The 20,533-nt window shown below is 47.4% G+C and overlaps 1 protein-coding gene across 2 annotated transcripts in view; it reads left to right on the forward strand.

The window, feature by feature from the left end:
• Positions 1-20,533, forward strand: part of LOC115083760 (oocyte zinc finger protein XlCOF6-like) — a 136,015-nt gene that overhangs the window by 12,319 nt on the left and 103,163 nt on the right. The window contains exon 1 of one of the 2 annotated variants that reach the window (XM_029587765.1): positions 16,857-17,065. The exons of the other annotated variant lie outside the window; for it this stretch is intronic. Within the exon in view, the coding sequence (XP_029443625.1) occupies positions 17,039-17,065 (27 nt within the window). The 5' untranslated portion in view covers positions 16,857-17,038. Of the gene's footprint in view, positions 1-16,856; positions 17,066-20,533 lie in introns of those variants that run through there. 2 annotated transcript variants of the gene reach the window in all.

A 20,533-nucleotide genomic window follows, 5' to 3' on the forward strand; every position in this document is an offset into this window, starting at 1 on the left:
CGGTGCTATCTCTCTGATACCATCTGTACCCAACCTCCCCTGTAGGAAAGCTTCCAATTGTATAAGATCTGTGAAAACATATTTAATGCTCTGAAATGTACATAAGAACATAAGATTTGCCATACTGGGTCAGACCAAGGGTCCATCAAGCCCAGCATCCTGTTTCCAACAGTGGCCAATCCAGGCCATAAGAACCTGGCAAGTACCTAAAAATTAGATAAATCACAAGCTACTATTTCTTAATAATTACCATAAAAGCAATTTATGGATTTTTCCTCTAGCAACTTATCCAAACCTTTTTTAAACCCAGTTACACTAACTGCTGAAACCACAACTCTGGCAATGAAGTCCAGAGCTTCACTATGCATGGAGTGAAAAAGAATTTTCTTAGATTTGTTTTAAATGAGCTACTTGCTAACTTTCAGGGTGTGCCCCCTAGTTCTTTTATTATCTGAGAGAGTAAATAACAGATTTACATTAACTTGTTCAAGTCCTTTCATGATTATGTAGAATCATCCTGTCTTCGGGGAGGAGTGGAGAGGAAGTATTTGGCCCCAACTCCTCCACTGAAGGCACCTCTGGTAGCTGGATTTGAAGCCAGTGGAGGAGGAGATGCCCCAGCGGGGCTGAGGGAAACGGCTGTTTCCTGTTGAACCGGAGCTTATGTGCTCCAGGTTCTACAGGCCCCAGCGTACCTGATGAGGAGAGAGTCTCGGTCATGGGCTGGCTCGCTGAAGATGGACGGCTGGGCTGAGATAGCCCTTCCTCTTTCTTCCCTTATCCAAACGATGACATTAAGTGTGGCAGCGGGCAAATTTCTCCCGGGGGGGTGCATCCCCTTGGGTGTGGCTCGCCGCCACTTGCTAGATTTTCAGGATTGCCAGGGCCCAGCAGATGACGTCAAGCGGGTTCAGCAGAGCATGAGGAGAAAGCTCTGCTGGCGATACTCCACGTTCCTCCCTTAAATATATTTATATATTTTCCTCTTAGTGTGCCCTTCAGAATTTTTGTTTTTTGTTTTTAATTTCTGCTGTTAAATCCTTCCCTCCTGCATAATAGTTTAATATATTTTCCTCTCTTAGACGGTAACTTTAAAATGAGCACGCATGGGTGCCAATACACGTGCATATGGGCATGCGAGCACTGTAATTTTAAATCGTGCCTGCAGTTACATACGTCAGCCGCACGTGTGTGTGCTTCTGATTTTAAACGGTTACTTGAGCAAATGTATCTTCATTAGGACTTTGTCGGCTTCAATGTAAGCAGATTTAGAAATACGCTCATGAGGAGGTCATTCCCAGTTTTTCCAATTAGTCCACCAGTTTGCCCAGTCCATCTCGGGGCCATCCAGACCCCCTCTGGTTCTTCAGCCTGTACTCCCCCCCCCCCCCCCCAGTTGATCCAGACCCCTCACCCAGTCATTTTAGGCTTAATCAGAGATTCATGCAGACTTACACCTCATCAAGAGCAGAAGTAAACATGGCACGGCCATCAGCCCGACTTGTGCTGCAGCCGCCGGATTTAAAATATGGATTTACAAATTTGTGTAAATTTTGGTCCTGCCCTGGAATGCCCCTAACACACCTCAACTCAACACCTTTTTTTTTATATTTGCTTTTATTTATTTATTTTTATCAATAGCTCTCTGTGCCACCTTTTTTTTTTTTTTTTGGAATACGCTTTTGCTTGTTTGGCTTTTTTAATCTTCCCTTTTTTTAAAAGCTGGTGCTCATAGCCTGGTTAAGTCTGACTGTATTTTTTATTTCTTTACCTATTGGAATTAGTTAACCTTTTTCTTTCCTTTGCTTGCCTGTAGAATCTGTGTTCCCTGTACGTACCAGGATCAGTCCAGACTGCTGGGTTATGCCTCCCGTCCAGCAGATGGAGTCAGAGAGAAACTGAAAAGGCACCACTGATATACCCTGGTGCGCCCCCTGCGATCCTCCAGTATATCTCTGACTCCAGCAGATGAGAGAGCATAACCTTGCGGTCCTGATCTCCTGTAAATTGAATTGTGAAGGGATTTCCCTATCAGGTTTGACTTAATATAGAGGAGAAATCCTGTGACTAGATCAATTAGTGATTTGTACCTAATTTGGTAATAATAAGTGGAGCCATAGCAGGCCAGGCAGGGCACTGCCCTACAGCCTTTTCCCGGGGTTTTTTTTCAGTCTTACCCAGTGAGAGGAGGGGAGGATTAATCGGTGGGCCGGTCACTCTCCCTATCCGCCTCCTGAGAAGTTTCATTCCTCTGAGAAGAAAGTTTAGTCGGGTGTGCTACACCCCCTGCAGGCTCCACCAGCCACTTGTCTGTGAGGTACTTTAGCTGCCGGTGGCAGCGCTATTAAAAAAAAAAAAAAAAAAAAAAATTTTAAAAACGAGGTAATTGTGTCCACTGCCTGCGTTCCTCACTGTGGTCTCCGGAAGGGGTGGCTTGTCATCCAGCCCTTACTCGCGCCGTTTTTCGCGCCGTTTTTTGGTGTTAAAAAAAAAAAAACAAACCATGCCCCGAGGCACTGTTTGTACGGCATGTGGGGAGCCGGGCCGTCGGCTCTCCCGCGAGGGCCTTTGCTCCCGGTGCCTTCCCGGGGGTGAGGGTTCCTCGCGGGGGTCAGCCGCGGCCGGGAGCTTCCCTTCCCCGCGGCGTGGGGCATGGCCAGCGTCGGCCAAATCTCGGCAGTCCGCGCTGCCAATACCGGGGGCGGCGGCCATTTTAGAAAATTCGGCGGCCATTTTAAATGACTCGGATCGCGATGCGGTTTCGTCGGAAGAAGGGGATGACTCCCCCCCCCCCCTGTCCCCACCGGATCTTAGCCCCCGCGGGTTACCAGGGCCTGTTAATTTGCCACCTGTGGGAGCAAAAGGAGGTTCTTTGAAGAGGCCTCATCCCTTTTCCTCACAATTTGTACTTTTGCTCCACAAGGCTTATATGGAGGCCGAAGCGGAATGGGAGCAGGGTACTCCTGCCCCAGATAAACGGGGGAGACTTTCTACTGGTCTCTTTGGCTTGGGGGATGCAGCCCCGGCTCCTCCTCAACCTCCGCAGCAGGCTGCTCCAGCTCCTTCGGCTCCCCCTCCAAAACCTCAGCATGTAGCTCCGGCCCCCCTTTCACAGGATCCGTCCACGCCGGATCCTGATATGGATGTAGGGGGTACGGACCCGGTTGAGGGGGATGATCCTCAGATACTCCGCTTATTTCATAAGGAAGAACTGGATCCCTTGATTGCCCATGTTCTTCGGGAACTAAAGATTCCAGTACCCCAGGTTGACTCCAATTCCCAGCCAGGGGATTTTGAATTAGACGGGCTCCGCACGCCTGCGCATGCCTTTCCTTTTCATAATAAACTGTTTCAGCTTGTATCCCGGGAATGGGATAATCCGGAGGCAACTCTTAGGGTCAGCCGCGCTATGGATAAGCTTTACCCTCTCCCTGCGGATTCCTTGGAGCTCCTTAGGGTGCCAAGGGTGGATTCGGCGGTCACTGCCATGGCTAAACATACCACCATTCCCGTAACAGGGGGTACGGCCCTTAAGGATCTTCAGGATCGGAAGCTGGAGACGTTGCTTAAGCGCATCTTTGAGGTTTCGGCTTTGGGAGTACGGGCGGCCGTTTGCAGCTGCATGGTACAAAGGGCTACCCTTCGTTGGGTACAACAGATGTTGACATCTCAAGATCTGCCTCCGGATGAAGCAGAGCAAGCAAACCGTATAGAATCCGCGGTGGCTTACGCCGCGGATGCCTTTTATGACCTCCTCCGCACTTCGGCCCGGTCTATGTCTTCGGCTGTGTCGGCACGGAGGTTACTCTGGCTGCGTCATTGGGCGGCGGACTCTTCCTCCAAGGCCCAACTCGGTTCCTTTCCCTTTCGGGGCAAGTTGTTATTTGGCACCGAGTTAGAAGACCTTATCCGATCTTTGGGGGAGAATAAAGTGTTTAAGTTGCCAGAGGACAAGCCTAGATTTTTTCGCCCTTCGGGTACCTTCCGCAGACGGTTTCGCGGGCAACGCCGTTTTCGCTCGGGAAGGGGGTCCTCTTTTGCTACCCGACAGCCGTCTCCGCGTTCCCAGTCATGGACTCCTTCCTTTCGTGGTAGAAGGCCGGCACGCGCAGGGGCGTCTCATACCTTCGCCACCTCTAAGGCGGCTCAATGAAGGGACGCCGGTCCATTCCTCCGTCCCGGAGGTAGGAGGACGACTCTCTTACTTTCGGGAGGAATGGGCCACAATTACCTCAGACCAATGGGTCCTCGACATTATATCTCACGGCTATGCCCTAGATTTTGCAAGGCCCCTGCGCGATTTGTTCCTTATCTCTCCCAGCGGTTCTCAGGTAAAGCAACAGCGAATTGCTCAGACCCTGGAGCGATTGCAGGCGCTGGGTGCAATAGTGCCTGTGCCGCCCGCCGAGCAACGCACGGGCCGTTATTCCATCTATTTCATCATTCCCAAGAAGGAGGGCACATTTCGGCCGATTCTGGATCTCAAGCGAGTCAACAGGGCGTTGCGCATACCGCGGTTTCGGATGGAGACCCTGCGCTCGGTCATAGCGGTGGTACACAAAGGCGAGTATTTGGCTTCCTTAGATCTCACGGAGGCTTACTTGCACATAGGGATACAAGAGTTCCATCAAAGATTTCTGCGCTTTATGGTCCTGGGATCTCACTTCCAGTTTTGTGCTCTTCCGTTCGGTCTGGCGACAGCTCCGAGGGTGTTCACCAAGGTAATGGTGGTGGTGGCGGCGAGTCTTCAGAGAGACGGAGTGTTGGTACACCCGTATTTGGACGATTGGCTCATCCGAGCAAAATCGCGACGTCTCTGCGAAGATGCGATTCAGGCAGTCCTTCACCGGCTCCACTCCTTGGGGTGGGTGGTCAATTACACCAAGAGCCATCTGATCCCCTCCCAGAATTTGGAATTTCTGGGCACCTCGTTCGATACGAAAGTGGGAAAGGTTTCTCTCCCACAGGCAAGGATGGAGCGTCTGATGGCGCACGTTCGCCATCTCCTCGCCCTTCCCCTGCCTGTGGTATGGGATTACTTACAGGTTCTTGGATATATGGCATCCACACTGGATTTGGTTCCGTGGTCATTTGCGCATATGCAGCCGCTACAGAGGGCGCTTCTGTCTCGTTGGGACCCCAAATCGGAAGAGTTTCAGATACCTTTGCCACTCTTACCCCCAGCGAGGACCAGTCTACAATGGTGGTTGGATCCGGTCCACTTGCTCCAAGGCACCGATTTGGATCCGCCTCAATGGATCATTGTCACGACCGATGCCAGTCTGACGGGCTGGGGAGCAGTCTGTCAGTCTCAGTCCGCTCAGGGACGTTGGACGCCTCCTCAGACCAAGTGGTCGATCAATCGTTTGGAAACAAGGGCGGTTCGCCTAGCATTACAGCACTTTCTGCCTTTGATTCGGGACAGAGCAGTTCGGGTTCTGTCCGACAACGCAACCACGGTAGCGTATATAAATCGGCAAGGCGGTACACGGAGTCTACCGGTAGCAACCGAAGCCAGCCAGTTGATGGTGTGGGCAGAGCAGCACCTGTCTCGGATTGCGGCGTCCCACATCGCAGGAGTCGACAACGTTCAAGCAGACTATCTCAGCCGGCAACGACTAGACCCGGGAGAGTGGGAACTATCTCCCGAGGCACTCAGACTCATCTGTCGCCGGTGGGGAACTCCCCGGTTGGACCTCATGGCAACTCGTTTGAATGCCAAGGCAGCTCGCTTCTTCAGTCGCAGAAGGGAACACGGGTCGGAGGGCGTAGACGCGCTAGCTCTTCCCTGGCCTGCGCACGTTCTTCTGTATGTGTTTCCACCGTGGCCGTTGGTGGGGAAAATATTGCGTCGCATAGAATCCCACACGGGACCCGTCATTCTCGTAGCTCCGGAGTGGCCGAGGAGGCCGTGGTTCGCCGACCTCATCAATCTAGCGGTGGACGGCCCCTTGCGGCTCGGTCATCTGCCTCGACTCCTTCGGCAGGGTCCAGTATTTTTCGACCAGGCCGATCGCTTTTGTCTAACGGCTTGGCTTATGAGAGGCGGCAATTGAGAAGGAAAGGATATTCCGAGTCGGTCATTACTACTCTTCTGCAGGCTCGTAAGCCCTCTACCTCGGTTGCTTATGTCAGAGTATGGAAGGTTTTTGACTCCTGGTGTCAGGGTCTGGAAGTGCCGTCGCGGAAGGCTACGGTGTCTCATATTCTGACTTTTTTGCAAGAGGGTCTAAAGAAGGGTTTATCCTATAATTCTCTGCGTGTGCAGGTAGCGGCCTTAGGCTGTTACCGCGGTAAACTTGACGGAATTTCCATTGCCATGCATCCGGACGTTGCACGATTTTTAAAGGGAGTTAAACATTTGCGACCCCCGGTGCGACCTATCTGTCCTTCTTGGAGTTTAAATTTGGTTCTCCGGGGTCTTTGTACTTCTCCGTTTGAGCCTCTATGAAGGGCTACTCTCAAGGATCTCACTCTCAAAACTGTTTTTCTCGTCGCTATTTGTTCAGCTCGCCGAATCTCGGAACTTCAGGCGTTGTCTTGTAGGGAACCTTTTCTCCGTATTTCTAATTCGGGGGTTTCTCTACGTACCGTTCCTTCGTTTTTGCCTAAGGTAGTTTCCGCCTTTCACGTCAACCAGATGGTGGACCTACCGGCATTTGCGGTGGACGGGGCTGAGGCGTCGCGGCAACCGGAACTTCGCAAGTTGGATGTTCGAAGGACGTTCTTGCGGTACCTGGACGTTACCAACCCCTTTCGGTTGTCTGATCATCTGTTTGTCTTGTGGGGTGGTCCAAAGAAGGGAAATAAAGCTTCAAAAACTACGATCGCACGCTGGTTGAAAGAGGCGATTGTGTCTACTTACATTTCCCAAGGTCGCGCCGTTCCGGAGGGTCTTAAGGCTCATTCTCTGCGCTCCCAGGCGGCGTCGTGGGCAGAGAGTGGGTTTATTTCCTCGCAGGAAATTTGCCGAGCGGCTACTTGGAAGACATTGCACACCTTTGCGAGACATTACCGTTTGGACGTGCGCGCTCCGACGGTGGACTCATTCGGCAGTGGTGTGCTTCGTGCGGGACTGTCAGGGTCCCACCCCGTTTAGGGCAGCTTGGGTACTTCCCAGCAGTCTGGACTGATCCTGGTACGTACAGGGAAAGGAAAATTAGGACTTACCTGATAATTTTCATTCCTGTAGTACCAAGGATCAGTCCAGACGCCCGCCCATTTCAGTGAAGAGTGTAGAGTCCCGCAACTGTTGTTTTTTCGTGTTTTTCGGGTTCCGTTTTTTACGGGCACTTGCTTGTTTTCATGGTTTCCTCGTTTTTTCCACATGTTCATATACGTTTCATCTTTATATTGAGCTAGTCACAGAATTTGCCATTGTTTTCTAATTTCATACTGCTTTGTTATGGATTATACTGGAGGATCGCAGGGGGCGCACCAGGGTATATCAGTGGTGCCTTTTCAGTTTCTCTCTGACTCCATCTGCTGGACGGGAGGCATAACCCAGCAGTCTGGACTGATCCTTGGTACTACAGGAATGAAAATTATCAGGTAAGTCCTAATTTTCCTATTTCCAATAAGAAATACATAAGGGCTGCTCTTTATTCTAAGAGCTAACTTAGTTTGGTGAATCTGCTTTTGGGTTCCAAGACTGCATTTACCTGTCCTATCTAATCCATTGTACACACACACCTGCCTCTATAGGGGAGGAGCCAGTGAACCGAAGGTACTAGAAAAGGGGGGGATAAAAAGTAAAACCAGTCATAACCAGCTCAAGGCTCACCTTGGGGCTGATGTACGAAGACCCGTGGTGAAGTTGGCGCTAGTTGTTTGCGCTTATCTTTTTTTTGGTGTGTGCAGCAAAGGCAGGCACCTCTGCGGGATGTAATAGAGGGCAGGCATGCAAATGAGTTGCTTGCAGAAAATCTGCGCAAATACACGCAGCCCTGGCCCCAGTGAAATAAACTGCGCTGAAACCCGCACTAACGTGGTGACCCGTGAGTGACTCACGGTGAGGGTGGGGGGGGGGGGGGAGAAGCCTTTCCCTTCACAGTAAAGAAGTTAGTGGGACTGAAGGTGGGTAGAACAACATCTAACCCCGTCACCTTCCATCCCTGATCATGTGGCAGCTGTACCGGCGGATGCCGGTAGGCACAGGAAATGCAGCAGAGATTTCTTCAGTTGACCCGCAAAATGTACCATAGCGGCCAGAAAAAGTGAAGGTAACCCAGGATTACCCCAGAACCACACAGACACACAACCACACCGAAGCCAGCAATGGCGTAAACCGGCCTCCAGATGCGAGCATTAACTTAACTCCTGCCCTGAACCGGGCGATTAAAAAAAAAACAAAAAAACCCCGCACTAACCGATGCGCAGCTCCCTCCGTGGCCCGTGAATAATTAATTGCCTCCTTTGCATGCAATATGCAGGCACTCATGCAAAACCAGCTACGGGGTTTTTAAGCAGATTTCTGTGCACATATTTTCCCGCGCCTGAACACACAGGCACAAGGCTAGTGCAGGGAAAAAAACGCATGCAAAAACCTGTGGCAGCTTTAGCACAGCTTATTCCATCGACCCCCCCCCCTTGTGTGCAGCCTGCTTCAAAAGTATACAGAACTGTGATCTGCTAAGTGATTTGTTTCAATGTGTTTATATAATTTTCCTCGCTGTCTTTCATGCCGATGCAATATCAGATCACGTAAAACAGGCCCTCGTGATTGAGCGCCCGCTCTCCTAACACTTGCCCAGCCACCTCTCCTGGGCACGCGATGCATTATTTAAATGAGGGATCGTGTTAAAAAGGATGCAGTTGAGATAAATTGTGCGTCCCTGGCATCGGATGCCCAGGAGAAGTGGCTGTTAGGAAAACAGACGCTCAATTAATGGGAATCAGTTTTCCTAGCCTGACCACCGGCAACATTTTTTTTTTTCATGCTGCTTCCTGTGATTCCTCCTACTTAGTATCTGGGGCTGGCGTTAAGTTTTTCTTGTTAAAACATGCGCATCGGGGGTTTAGTAGCTAATAGCCTCATCGACATGCATTTACATGTGATGAGCGCAAATAGCTTCGCGCTGCTTTGGACGCACGTTTTCTATGTGCTTCTCCCTTTATTGCATCAGGTCTTAGCCTAGTACATCCAAAACGCGTGTCAAAGAGCTCATTAGACCTCAGCGCACGATATGACATCGGCTTGCTAGTGTGCATTTTAGAATCTTTATTTCTACTGTTAAAGCCTTCCTTCCTGCCTGATAGTTTATTAACTTACTGTGGGTACTAAATATAACCTGGTCTATCCCATCTAGAGTTTCGCAGTGAACTTTCTTATTGATCACAACTCCCGAGCTGATCTTTTGGCTTATTGTTAATAGCTCTCTGTGCTGCGTTGTTTGGAACGGGGAAAAAAGCATTTTTTATTTTTGGTTAGTCTTTATATCACATTCCCTGGGGTTTTAAAGGGAAAGAGAAATTAAGAGCTTTAAAATTGTCACATGACGGGGCAAGGTCAGGTCAGCAGCATTTTGAAAAATGGTGCCAACAGGGACTGGGGCTAGGGAGCACGCCGGACCCCATTGAAGGAGCTTCTTCAAGTTAGAAGGGGTGTCTGTCTGTTCATTGACAAATACACATAAAGCTTATACAAATTACGTGATATACTCACATTGGGTGTTCATCTGCTCTTTGACAAATACATATAAAATTTATACAAACTAAAGTAAGGTACAAGAACATACAGCTTCCAGTTGTAACTGAAGATGCCACTTTGAATTCAAAACGTCTGGCGATTGTGAGCTTCCTTTCCAATGTAGGAAGCAGTTTAAAGATCTCACGAGTACAAGTGAGCAGTTGTACATACCTCAAAAAATTTTCGTCAGTGTGAGTCAAGATTTGATGATAAGTTCGTGAAAGGATTAGTAAAGCTAACGAACAACTCCTTCACAGGTTTGGATAAAACCTTCTGATTTACTGGCATATTTTTTAAGTAGCTGAAAGGAACAAACATGTACATTAGTAATATAATTACTTTCCAGTATTCTCCGTGATCAATGGCCCTAAATACATCCATGAAGTTTCGTGGTAAATGGCATAGGAATTCAACACTTTGCTGGAAAGCTATCAGATTGAGCATCTTTTTGAGAAGAAGCGCAAAAATCTGTTATTTCGGCGATAAACACATTCCCCTGATGAAGTCGATATCCAGCGAAACAGAGGCCTTTGTAGGGACTGAGCCGAGAATATGTTAACTGAGTAAGCTGGGATGGAGCCGAGAGCTCCAAACACATCTAATTTAATAAGTGGCACAAAGAATAGAAGACATTGTATTTAGAAAGAGACTAAAGAGGCATACTTTTTTTTTTTTAACAAGTGTACTGTGATTATGGCCTAGTTGATTCTTATGAATGTTTTATGCAATGGTAAGCGAGCAGTGAAGGGCAGTATAGAGGTGGATGGTAGGAATGGTTTTAACTATTTGTTAAATATTCTGACATTTTTATATTTTGCATATAATTGATAACCAATGTTTGGAGACTGTGTAATAAAAAGATTGAAAACTTTTTTGAATATGGAATATTAAAAAAATATAAAATTGTGTATATTCTTTTGATTATAATATTGATGGTGTCTATATATACATGTATATATACCACACACAAACACATGTAAAATAAGTTTTAATATTTAAAACTATGATGTCCAATTTTATGATTTTACAGGATTGTTCTGTGAAGGATTGTGGTGGGGATATAATGATTATTGAGTTGGACCAGAAAATTAAAGGGGAGAGACACGAGGCTTAATGACCTAGGGAGGTGCTTCCCAAACCTGTCCTGGGGGTCTCCCTGGCACTCTGGGTTTCAGGCTACTTCATTGAATAAGCTTGTGTGGGAGAAGGGTCAGAGCTGCCTCGGGGTGGCTCACAGGCCCTGTCCTAATTTTATTTTAAGTTTCTGCAGCTGGTGCTGCTGTAGAGAAAGCTACAGCACTGCAGCCTGAGGAGAGAGCAGTAAAAGGGAGACAGTTGCCGCTGGGCAGGTGTTGAAGGGGGAGGAAGCAAAAGAAGGGACTGATGCTGGGTGGGAGGTTGGAGGCAAAGAGAGCGGGGACTCCTGCTCCTGGACACAGGGTTGTGGAGAACCTGCTGCTGCTGCGGGACAGAGACCTCTGGGGGAAATGGGGCTTTTGTTGCTGAGTAGATGAGTGGGAGACAGGGGGTGGGGGAGAGAAGGAGCTGCTGCTGGGGGCAAAGGTGAGGAGAGGGAGAAGCTGAAGGACAAGGGATGGAGGGTAGAGAGGAATGCTGTAGGGCAAGGGTGGGGTGAGAGGAGGGATGCAGCTAGACAAGGAATGTAAAGGGGGAAAGAGGAAGATGCAGGAAATGGAGTTGGTGGGGTAGAGAAAAAGGAATGCAGGGCAAGTAAGTTGGGTAAAGAAAAAAATTTGATATGAAGTGTAAGGATCGGGGAGAGAGATAGGAGTGTAAGAGGTAGAGTGGGAAAGACAGCAGGGGAAGGAGTTGGGAAGAGAGAGGAGGGTGCAGAGTGGATTGGATGGAGGGGAAGAGAAACGGTATGAGGGCAAAGTGTAGGATAAGAGAGAGCAGGGGATGCTGTGCGGGTCCTGCCAGAGGGAGGAAGAGCTGGGTCTTTCTTGCAAAGGAAAAAGCTCTGAGCTTGAGCAGCCAATAGTAAATCAAAGGCGGCAGGGGGAGGGCGTAATTCTGAATATCTGCCCCGGGAGGGAAGGAGAGCCTGGAACTATGAGGAGGGAGGGAGAGAGCAGCTCCATAGGGGCATTTTAATAATGTTTAATGGAGAGAGGGAGAGGAAGGGAAAATGTATCCACACAAATCACCTTTTCTGAGCATACATCTGGACTGCAGCTCCCCAGTACCACAACTCCCAATCAGAACAACATTAACACTAGCAACAGAAACTTTACTCCACCTCTGACCAGGAGTAAAAATTTCCAGCATTAACAGAACATGAGGTAAGCCGGTGCACTTCTCTGCGTGGGGGGAGGTAATAACCAATGTGGGCTACATGTGCACTCTTACAGTTTATTCAAATTTATGACTTGCCAATTGTACAATACTCTAGGTGATTTACAATAGCAACATACACAGTTGCAACAATACAAAAGATAAAATAAAGTAAAACCACTGCTCAGCATATCGGCTTTAAATTTATCGTTAAAGACACCATAATCGTGCATAGGCCAAATTAAACGAATAGGTCTTAAGCCCGGCTCTGAAGGTCTTAGTATATTTGTGGTGATGCAATGGAGAAATTCGCTCTCTTGTCTCTTGAAGCCGTGCCAATTGGTGTGCTGGCACCTCAAGCAGCCCTCTGTTCTGTGATCTCAAATTACGATTGGGAGTATAGACCTTCAACAGGGCATTAGCCCATGGATAGGAATTAAGTTGAAGCAGGTGATGAACCTTCAGAGAGATTGTATACTTTGTTCTCCACTGAATTGGAAGCCAGTGCAAGTAAAAAAGAACTGGGGAAATATGGTCGCGGAAGCCCATGCCCGAGATCAGCCTTGCAGCTGCATTTTGCAAAAGCTGAAGTGCCTCCAAGGCCCAAATAAACCACGTTGCAGTAGTCAAGGAAGGGCAAACTTAAGGCTTGAACCACTAAACAAAAGTCACCAGAATTGAGTAAAGGCTTTAGGCCGTGAAGCAGATGCAGAGTGAAGAAGCCAGATCTAATGATCGCTTTAATTTGATGTTGGGAAACACAGTCTGGACTGAATCCAGACGCCTAAACTTTTTACCTTATGCGAGATTGGCAAGGGCAGAGTTTTACAAGATAACGTAGCAGGAATGTCAGAAGTGGAGGTGGTGCTGTAAAACCAAAAGATCTGGTTTTGCAAGATTTAAAGACAATTTGTTGTGAGCCATCCAAGATTAAATAGTAGACATAAAGAGAAAGTACCTTTGAAGTATCTTCCCAAGAAGACTGGTGTTCAAAATAAAACTGGATGTCATCTGCATCGATATGGGTACCCCACACCGAGGCCCGCAAGTAGCTTACCAACAGGGGCTCGATAGAGGTTGAACAATAAGGCAGAAAGGGCTGATGCAATAAACCGTGCATTGAAAAACTGCGCTGGATTTCAATATGTAGTTTTAATGCAGATTACAATTCTTTAAAACTCCCAATGCAGTAAGCTAATGCTGTACTAAAATGTGACTGGAAAATGTGCCTTCAGCATGGGCCAAATGCACATTTTAACTCAGGAAGGAGCCGATGCAATTATGTGCGCTGAGAGCGGGCGCTTGCGCAACCTTAGCGCCTCCTTCCTAACACGACCCACCGCGGCTGCCAGTTATGAAGACCGACGCCGGTAAACTCGGCGTCGGTATTCATAACCTGTCTGTCAGTAATAAAAAAAACGACCGCCGAGTTTATCGGCAGCCATTTTCATTACCGGCAGACGGCCGGTTATGAAAACTGACGCCGGTCTTCATAACTCGGCAGTCTGCCGATTTTATTTTTTTTACTTTAAAAAAGAAGTACAGAAAAGCAGGTTTTTTCTGCTTTTCTGTACTTCTTTTCAATGCGCTCAGCTATTAACGCCTGCTCCAGTCAGAGTGAATGAATGCACTGTATTGCATCTGCCCCGAAGGGAGGGGAGGAATGAGCAGGCTTTCTCCTTCAGCTGGGTCTCAGAGGGCAGTAGCAATTTACATGGTGGATAGATGGACAGATAGCCAGATAAGTCCATACTTATCCGGCTAAGTGGCAGCAATTTGCACCACAGACGACTGAGGGGGGATATGATAGAGGTGTTTAAAATCATGAGAGGTCTAGAATGGGTAGATGTGAATCGGATAGTAGAAAGACTAGGGGGCACTCCATGAAGTTAGCATGGGGCACTTTTAAAACTAATCGGAGAAAGTTCTTTTTTGCTCAACGCACAATTAAACTCTGGAATTTGTTGCCAGAGGATGTGGTTCGTGCAGTTAGTATAGCTGTGTTTAAAAAAGGATTGGATAAGTTCTTGGAGGAGAAGTCCATTACCTGCTATTAAGTTCACCTAGAGAATAGCCACTGCCATTAGCAACGGTAACATGGAATAGACTTAGTTTTTGGGTACTTGCCGGGTTCTTTTGGCCTGGATTGGCCACTGTTGGAAACAGGATGCTGGGCTTGATGGACCCTTGGTCTGACCCAGTATGGCATTTTCTTATGTTCTTACAGTGTGGACTTATCCTGCTAAGTCATGGCAGTCAGTTGCCACCACTTAGCTGGATAAGTCAGGATTTGAAAAATGCTTAAGGGCCAGCTCAGCAAGGTTAGAAACTATACTTCTCCAACTAAGAATAAAGTTTCCAACCAGGGTTAGGAACTAGCGCACCTCTCTGCACCCGGGTGTACTGCTACATGCTCTCATTTGCATGGGATTTCCATGTGAGGATGCTAAGCAGAGGCAGAAGTTAATTTCGGCCGGCACAGGGAAAGTGTACAGAAAAGCAGATATTAAGTCGGAGGCCCCAAAATTTAAAAAAAAAAAAAAAGTAAAACCTGCCCGTGGCCCGCGGGTTGGAAGGCGGACGCTCAATTTTGCCGGCATCCCTTTTCCGAACCCGTACCTGTCGGCGGGTTTGAGAACCGACGCCGGTAAAATTGGGCGTTGGCTGTCAAACCCACTGACAGCCCTCGCTCCTGTCAAAAACCGCGGACCCTCATTTAAATACTCGATCGCGTGCCCAGGAGCGTGGCCTGGGCGCTGGCCTCGGAGCGCCGGCAGTCCCGCGGTTTTTACTGTATGGGCCCCTGTTTTAGCTGCCCTGCATTGTCCCACCCCCACCTCTTTCCAATCTGTACAGCAAGTTTGCTTACCGTAAACGGTGTTTCCGTAGATAGCAGGATGAATTAGCCATGCTGTCATCGCAGCATACCATAGTTTGTGTAACAACGCTACTATCTCCACCCATCCACTCCTTTCGCGTTTCATCAAAGGACTGTATCGTATACGACCACCCATATCCAAGCCGACAATACCATGGGACATTAACACGGTTTTGGAACACCTCATGCTTCCCCCATTTGAACCATTGGACTCGGCCCACCCTAAATACCTAACCTGGAAGGTAGTCTTCCTAGTGGCCGTAACCTCGGCAAGACGAGTTAGTGAATTGCAAGCACTGGTACATTATTTTCCTTACTTGCAATTTTATCCTCACAAAGTCGTTCTCAGGACACATCCATCTTTTTTGCCAAAGGTCATCTCGTCTTTCCACCTCAACCAAACCATTGAGCTTCCAACCTTTTTTCCATCACCTCATACAAGTGATAGGGAAAAGCTCCTTCATACCCTGGACTGCAAACGGGTACTACAGTGTTATATTTCTAGAACACAGGCTCTATCCAGACCTTCACAATTATTTCTTTCCTTTTGTAACCGTCTAATTTTTAGTCAGAAAGGAGGCCCAGACAACTGATCCGTAAAGATAGACTTTTATTGCCAGCAAGATGCAGCTAAGGCAAAGGCTTAGTACAACTGCATGCCACGCCCCCTTAGGAGCTGGCTCTTATACATTCTACATTTCTTATCTCGAGCACATGCGTTCTACAAACCTGCTGAACAAGCATTTTCTAACGTGGTTTTCAAGTAGGTGTAGCTTATAATCAGACTTATTGTTTCGTCATTTAATTGACGGGTTAGACATTTTATAGCAGCAATCGTATTAATACAATACAAATTATCATCACAAAATGGCGTGGTGCGTTTCACCGAATGTCAGTGCGTAAGTACGTAATTGCGTAATGCATGCCATTGCGTTTCAAATGTTAGTACATTCAAGATGGCCGTGCGTTTCAATGCGTGTCACTGCTGGCAGTGTTAATCACAGGGTTTCAGGTTTTCTCATCCTTCGATCGTCCATAAAATTGAACTCCTTCACTTTGACCCTAAAGCACCGGGTCTGCCAGTATCCAAACGGACCGTTTCTAGTTGGATTGTACAATGTATTCAGTATTGCTATAAGACTAATAACATACCATTATCCTCTACACCCACTGCTCACCAAGTAAGAGCTTGGTCCACCTCGTGGGCGCACCTTAACAACGTCCAGCCTACAGACATTTGTACAGCGGCCACGTGGACGTCTCTACATACTTTCACTTCTCACTACTGCCTCGACCAGCAAACCTCGCAAGATGCAAAGATAGGAAAGGCAGTATTGCATTCTTTGTCATCTAATTCTCATTGACTGCCACTGAACGGAGATCACGCACCGCTACCGCTGATTACAAACGTGATCTGGTGCTTTGGACTCCCATGACAGCATGGCTAATTCAGCCCTGCTATCGACTGGAAAAGCAAGTTTGCTTACTGTAAACGGTGTTTCCGTAGATAGCAGGATGAATTAGCCATGCTGACCCGCCCGCCTCCCTGGCAGTCAATCGGTCTTGGACTACTACAGCTTAATCACAGACTGAGGAGAATCTGTACTTCCTGCGCGGGAACCCACGCGCGCAGCTGCAGAGGAACAGAATTCTAACCTCTGCTTTATCAAGCTCCGCCTCCTGGACCTGATCGCGTGCCCAGGAGCGTGGCCTGGGCGCTGGTCTCGGAGCGCCGGCAGTCCCGCGGTTTTTACTGTATGGGCCCCTGTTTTAGCTGCCCTGCATTGTCCCACCCCCACCTCTTTCCAATCTGTACTCTGTGTAGAGCTTCTCCTCCCCCCCCCCCGGTAACGTCATCAGGCTGTGCCCTCAGCTAAAGATCCGCCCTCCCCCGTGACATCATCAGGCTGCGCCCTCAGCTAAAGATCCGCCCTCCCCTGTGACGTCATCAGACGGTGCCCTCAGCTAAAGATCCGCCCTCCCCGGTGACGTCATCAGGCGGTGCTCTCGCTATACACCTTCTCCCTCCGCCCCTGCCTTTGTGGGAAGTCCTTGTTCTGCTGCCAGCAGTGCCGGCAAATTTGTAAGTTTCGGGCACTGAGGAGCAGAGCTTTGAAGAAAGAGAGAGAGAAGAGCGAGCCTACACCTTCCTCCTCCCCAGAAAAGCAGGAGAGAGCATGGCCGAGGCAGAGCCTGCTGCACAGGTAGGGCTGGCAGAGGGGAATTGACAAGGACAGTAATGCAAAGCCTTACGACAGGTTTTAGTAGTAATGAGAGCGGCGGCGATTAGGGGGGGGGGGTGGTGTCTTTCAGATAATGATGGGTGAATGGGAGGCATGGCACACAGAGGGAGCAAGAAATCAAGTATTCATCGACATCGTAGAAGCATTACAGTCCTCTCCTTAAGACGTAGGAGTCAGCGGTGTCACAAACACTTTAAAGACCTTTGTGGCTAAGGGGTGCATATATTGGTTGGGTTACTACAGTGCAGTTCTATTCATAATTCAGATTTATGTTCAGTAGCTCCGCATAAAATTTGCTAGGGCTTGGGTCCCTTGGCTACTGCTGAAAGTCTCAAACAGCCAAGTTTTCATTAGCCTTTTCTGAAAGGTCTGGGGCTAGTCTGATGGGGAAGGGGCTTAGAGAGCTCCATAGTGTTGGAACTGACTGTGAAGGTTATTGTTCTGGGGCGAGAGTACAGCCAGGTGGGCTTGTGTTGAGGAGCTCAGAAAGCAAGTGAGCGTGTAAAGGGTTAGAGATGATATGAGGTAGGTTGGTGCTTGACTTTTGAGAGTTTTATGGGCCAATGTTAGACGTTTGAATTTGGTGCAGTAGAGGGCGGGAGCCAGCATGGTGTCTTTAGAATCTGTGTTTTGATGATTTTTTTTTGTTGCATTCATTACCAGGTGGGAATTTATTTATTTATTTACTTTTATATACCGGTGTTCGATTTTACATATCACATCGGTTTACATTTAAACAAAATTTGCAGGAACTTATGTTAACTTAATTCTGTTAAGAGACGGAAGTGGCAATTAAGTGTTATAGGGATGCCAGTGCAGAGTGCGTTGTAGTAGTCTAAATGGAAGATTAGAAAGGCTCCTTCTTCAGTTATGAAGGCACAGCTATCCAGAGGCGGGGCAGAGGTGAAAGAGGTGCTTTGGTCTCCGACTGGATCTGAGGTTTGATGGTTAACTAAGAATCCAAAATGAAACACAGACTCTGGGCTTGGCACTAAGGGTCAGTGTTGTTCAGTCTAGGATCATTTGGGTAAGGCTGGGTAAGTTCATGCTTCCCTATTCACAACATTTCAGTCTTTTTAGTGTTCAGACTTGGCTTATTTTTATATTTTTGCGTTTAAATTTTATTAGGATGAAAGATTTAGTTTGATTTGTCATAGCCAGCAAACCAACCTGTCCATGTAATGTTTAGGTTGATAGTGTCTTGGTTTGAGTTAAGTGGGAACAGTAATTGGATGTTAGCACAGGAGTAGTGCATGGTTTGGTGTATTACAGTAAATTTGCCCAAAGGGCCTCTGTAGATGTTAAAGTGAGTGGGTGATAAGATGGAGCCCTGCTGGACCCTGCAGGAAAGTGGCTGAGGCTCGGAGAGAGCCATTCCAATGGATATGATTTGAGTTAAGTCTTTGAGGAAGGCTGAGAACCATGCAAGGGTTACTTACCTGTAGGTCATTTAGGCGTGCAGTGAAGGGCTTGTGGTCTACTGCAGCTTACAGGAGGAGATCAGATAAAGATACTTCTGTGCACAGGCAACTTTTTTTTTGGAGCTTTTCATTAATTTGTGCTCAGGGAAAGACATATTCTTAAAGGGTTTAGGAGCTCTTGTGTGAATTCCCAGGTGGATTTGGGCTGAGCTCAGGATGGCAGGAGATATTATGTTCTGACTTTTTTTCTTTCTAAGCTAATCCTGAATCAGGTAGATGTTGAGCGTATCTGATCACTTTCTTGAGAAAGAGGAAGAAACCCCTGGGTAGTAGTGGGAGGAGACTGCAGGAGCCCCCAACCTTGCCCCAGAGGCATTTGTTAACTGAGCTGGAAGATGAAAGGAGCAGGAGTAAAATGCCTGATCAAAAGAAAGTATCTCTGCCTGTAAAGGTTGTGCACAGTTCTCCAGGAGGCACACATCCTGATCATTGACTGGAGGTCAGGGATTTAATAACATTATTTATCTCCTGCTAACATGACCGGTGTCTCAGATCTACACTCACACTCTCACTCTCACACATACACACTCTTCAGAGATTGTGGGAGGAGATTACTACAGTCCTTTCCCTGGACTCCCTATAAACGTCTTGCTCACTGCTAGCGCCTGGGAACAAGCATCCCTTTTTGGAAATGATTTTAAAGGTTTAAAAAAAATTGTAATCATTGTACACTTGATTGCAAGTACACTTTTTTTTTTTTTTTTTTTTTATTTAAGTTTTTCTATACCGGCATTCGCGATAAAAATCGCATCATGTCGGTTTACAATTAACAAGTAGATAGGGAACAAAAGGCAATAAATAACATTGATCTAAGTAATAATAATAATAAAATAATAGTAATAGTAGTAAAAAAAAAAAAAAACGTTAAACAAGAGAAGGCTAAGGAATGCAGTTACAATAAAACAAGGGAGTAATATAACTTGGATCAGAGAAAAGAAGCAGGGGTTTAAATATATAACATATATGCCAGTCAATGTGCTTATAGCGTTGAAGAATTGCCCTTAAGAGGTAGGGATATTAATTACTATGATTAAGGCAAAGTCTTTTCACTTTTCACTTTTAAATTCATTTGATTAATCGGGGTGGAAAACTACTTAGAAATCTTAATCACTGCAGACCAATCTCAAAGCTTTATGGTCTGTTAAATGTTGATTTGAAGAATAAACTGGCTGATAGGGCATGGGAGTGAGATTTGGGGGGGGGGGGGGGGGGGGGGGGCAGGCACCAGAAGATGTGGGGATGGGATCAGTGTTTTTAGCTGAGAAGAAGAGTTTTCTTTCCTCTGCCCTAATGGAGAATATGTTTGAGCTGCTGTTGGACTCCATTTAAACCTCATAGACAGTTCCCAGCCTTCGGGGAAGCGGAGAGAGGGGGGGCACACCTTTTTCCATTTATGGTGGGGTTGTCCTGAAGTGCAGAAGTTGGGGGCTGAGATCATTTTATTTTTCTGAGTCGCTCATGGGACGAACTGAGGTGAGGATCTGAAACTGTACTTGGTGGGGGATCCCAAATCTGTCACTTACCGAAATGGAGCATAAACATTTTTGATGCAGGTGGTGTTGGCTGTTTTAAAGTGATGAGAGAGCTTATAAATGGTGTCTGTTGGGGGTTCCCTGTCTGTTATCAATTTGGGGAAGACTTTTTTTTTTGAGTGTACTATATGGGGGGAAATTGACAGCGATCAGGAATGGTTCTTTGACCGGGTTTGAAGAGGTCTGGATGCCCTGTGTTGAGTGGCTAAAAGTTAACAGAGAAGTCAATAAGTAGACGGGCCATCTACTCCCCTGCTCAATTACCATTTTTTGTGTGACTTTGCTAAATTCATAACTGCATCTTCCCGTCCAGGGCCTGGCGTGTTTTTTCCTTTTTCTGCGTCTCTGCGTCTCTGTGGCTGTTGGGTGTCGCATGCTTTCCTCCTGCACTGTATTCGCTGAAGGCGTCTTTGAGA

This window comes from Rhinatrema bivittatum, chromosome 2 (assembly GCF_901001135.1).
Source record: "Rhinatrema bivittatum chromosome 2, aRhiBiv1.1, whole genome shotgun sequence".
Classification (NCBI taxonomy): Eukaryota; Metazoa; Chordata; class Amphibia; order Gymnophiona; family Rhinatrematidae; genus Rhinatrema; species Rhinatrema bivittatum.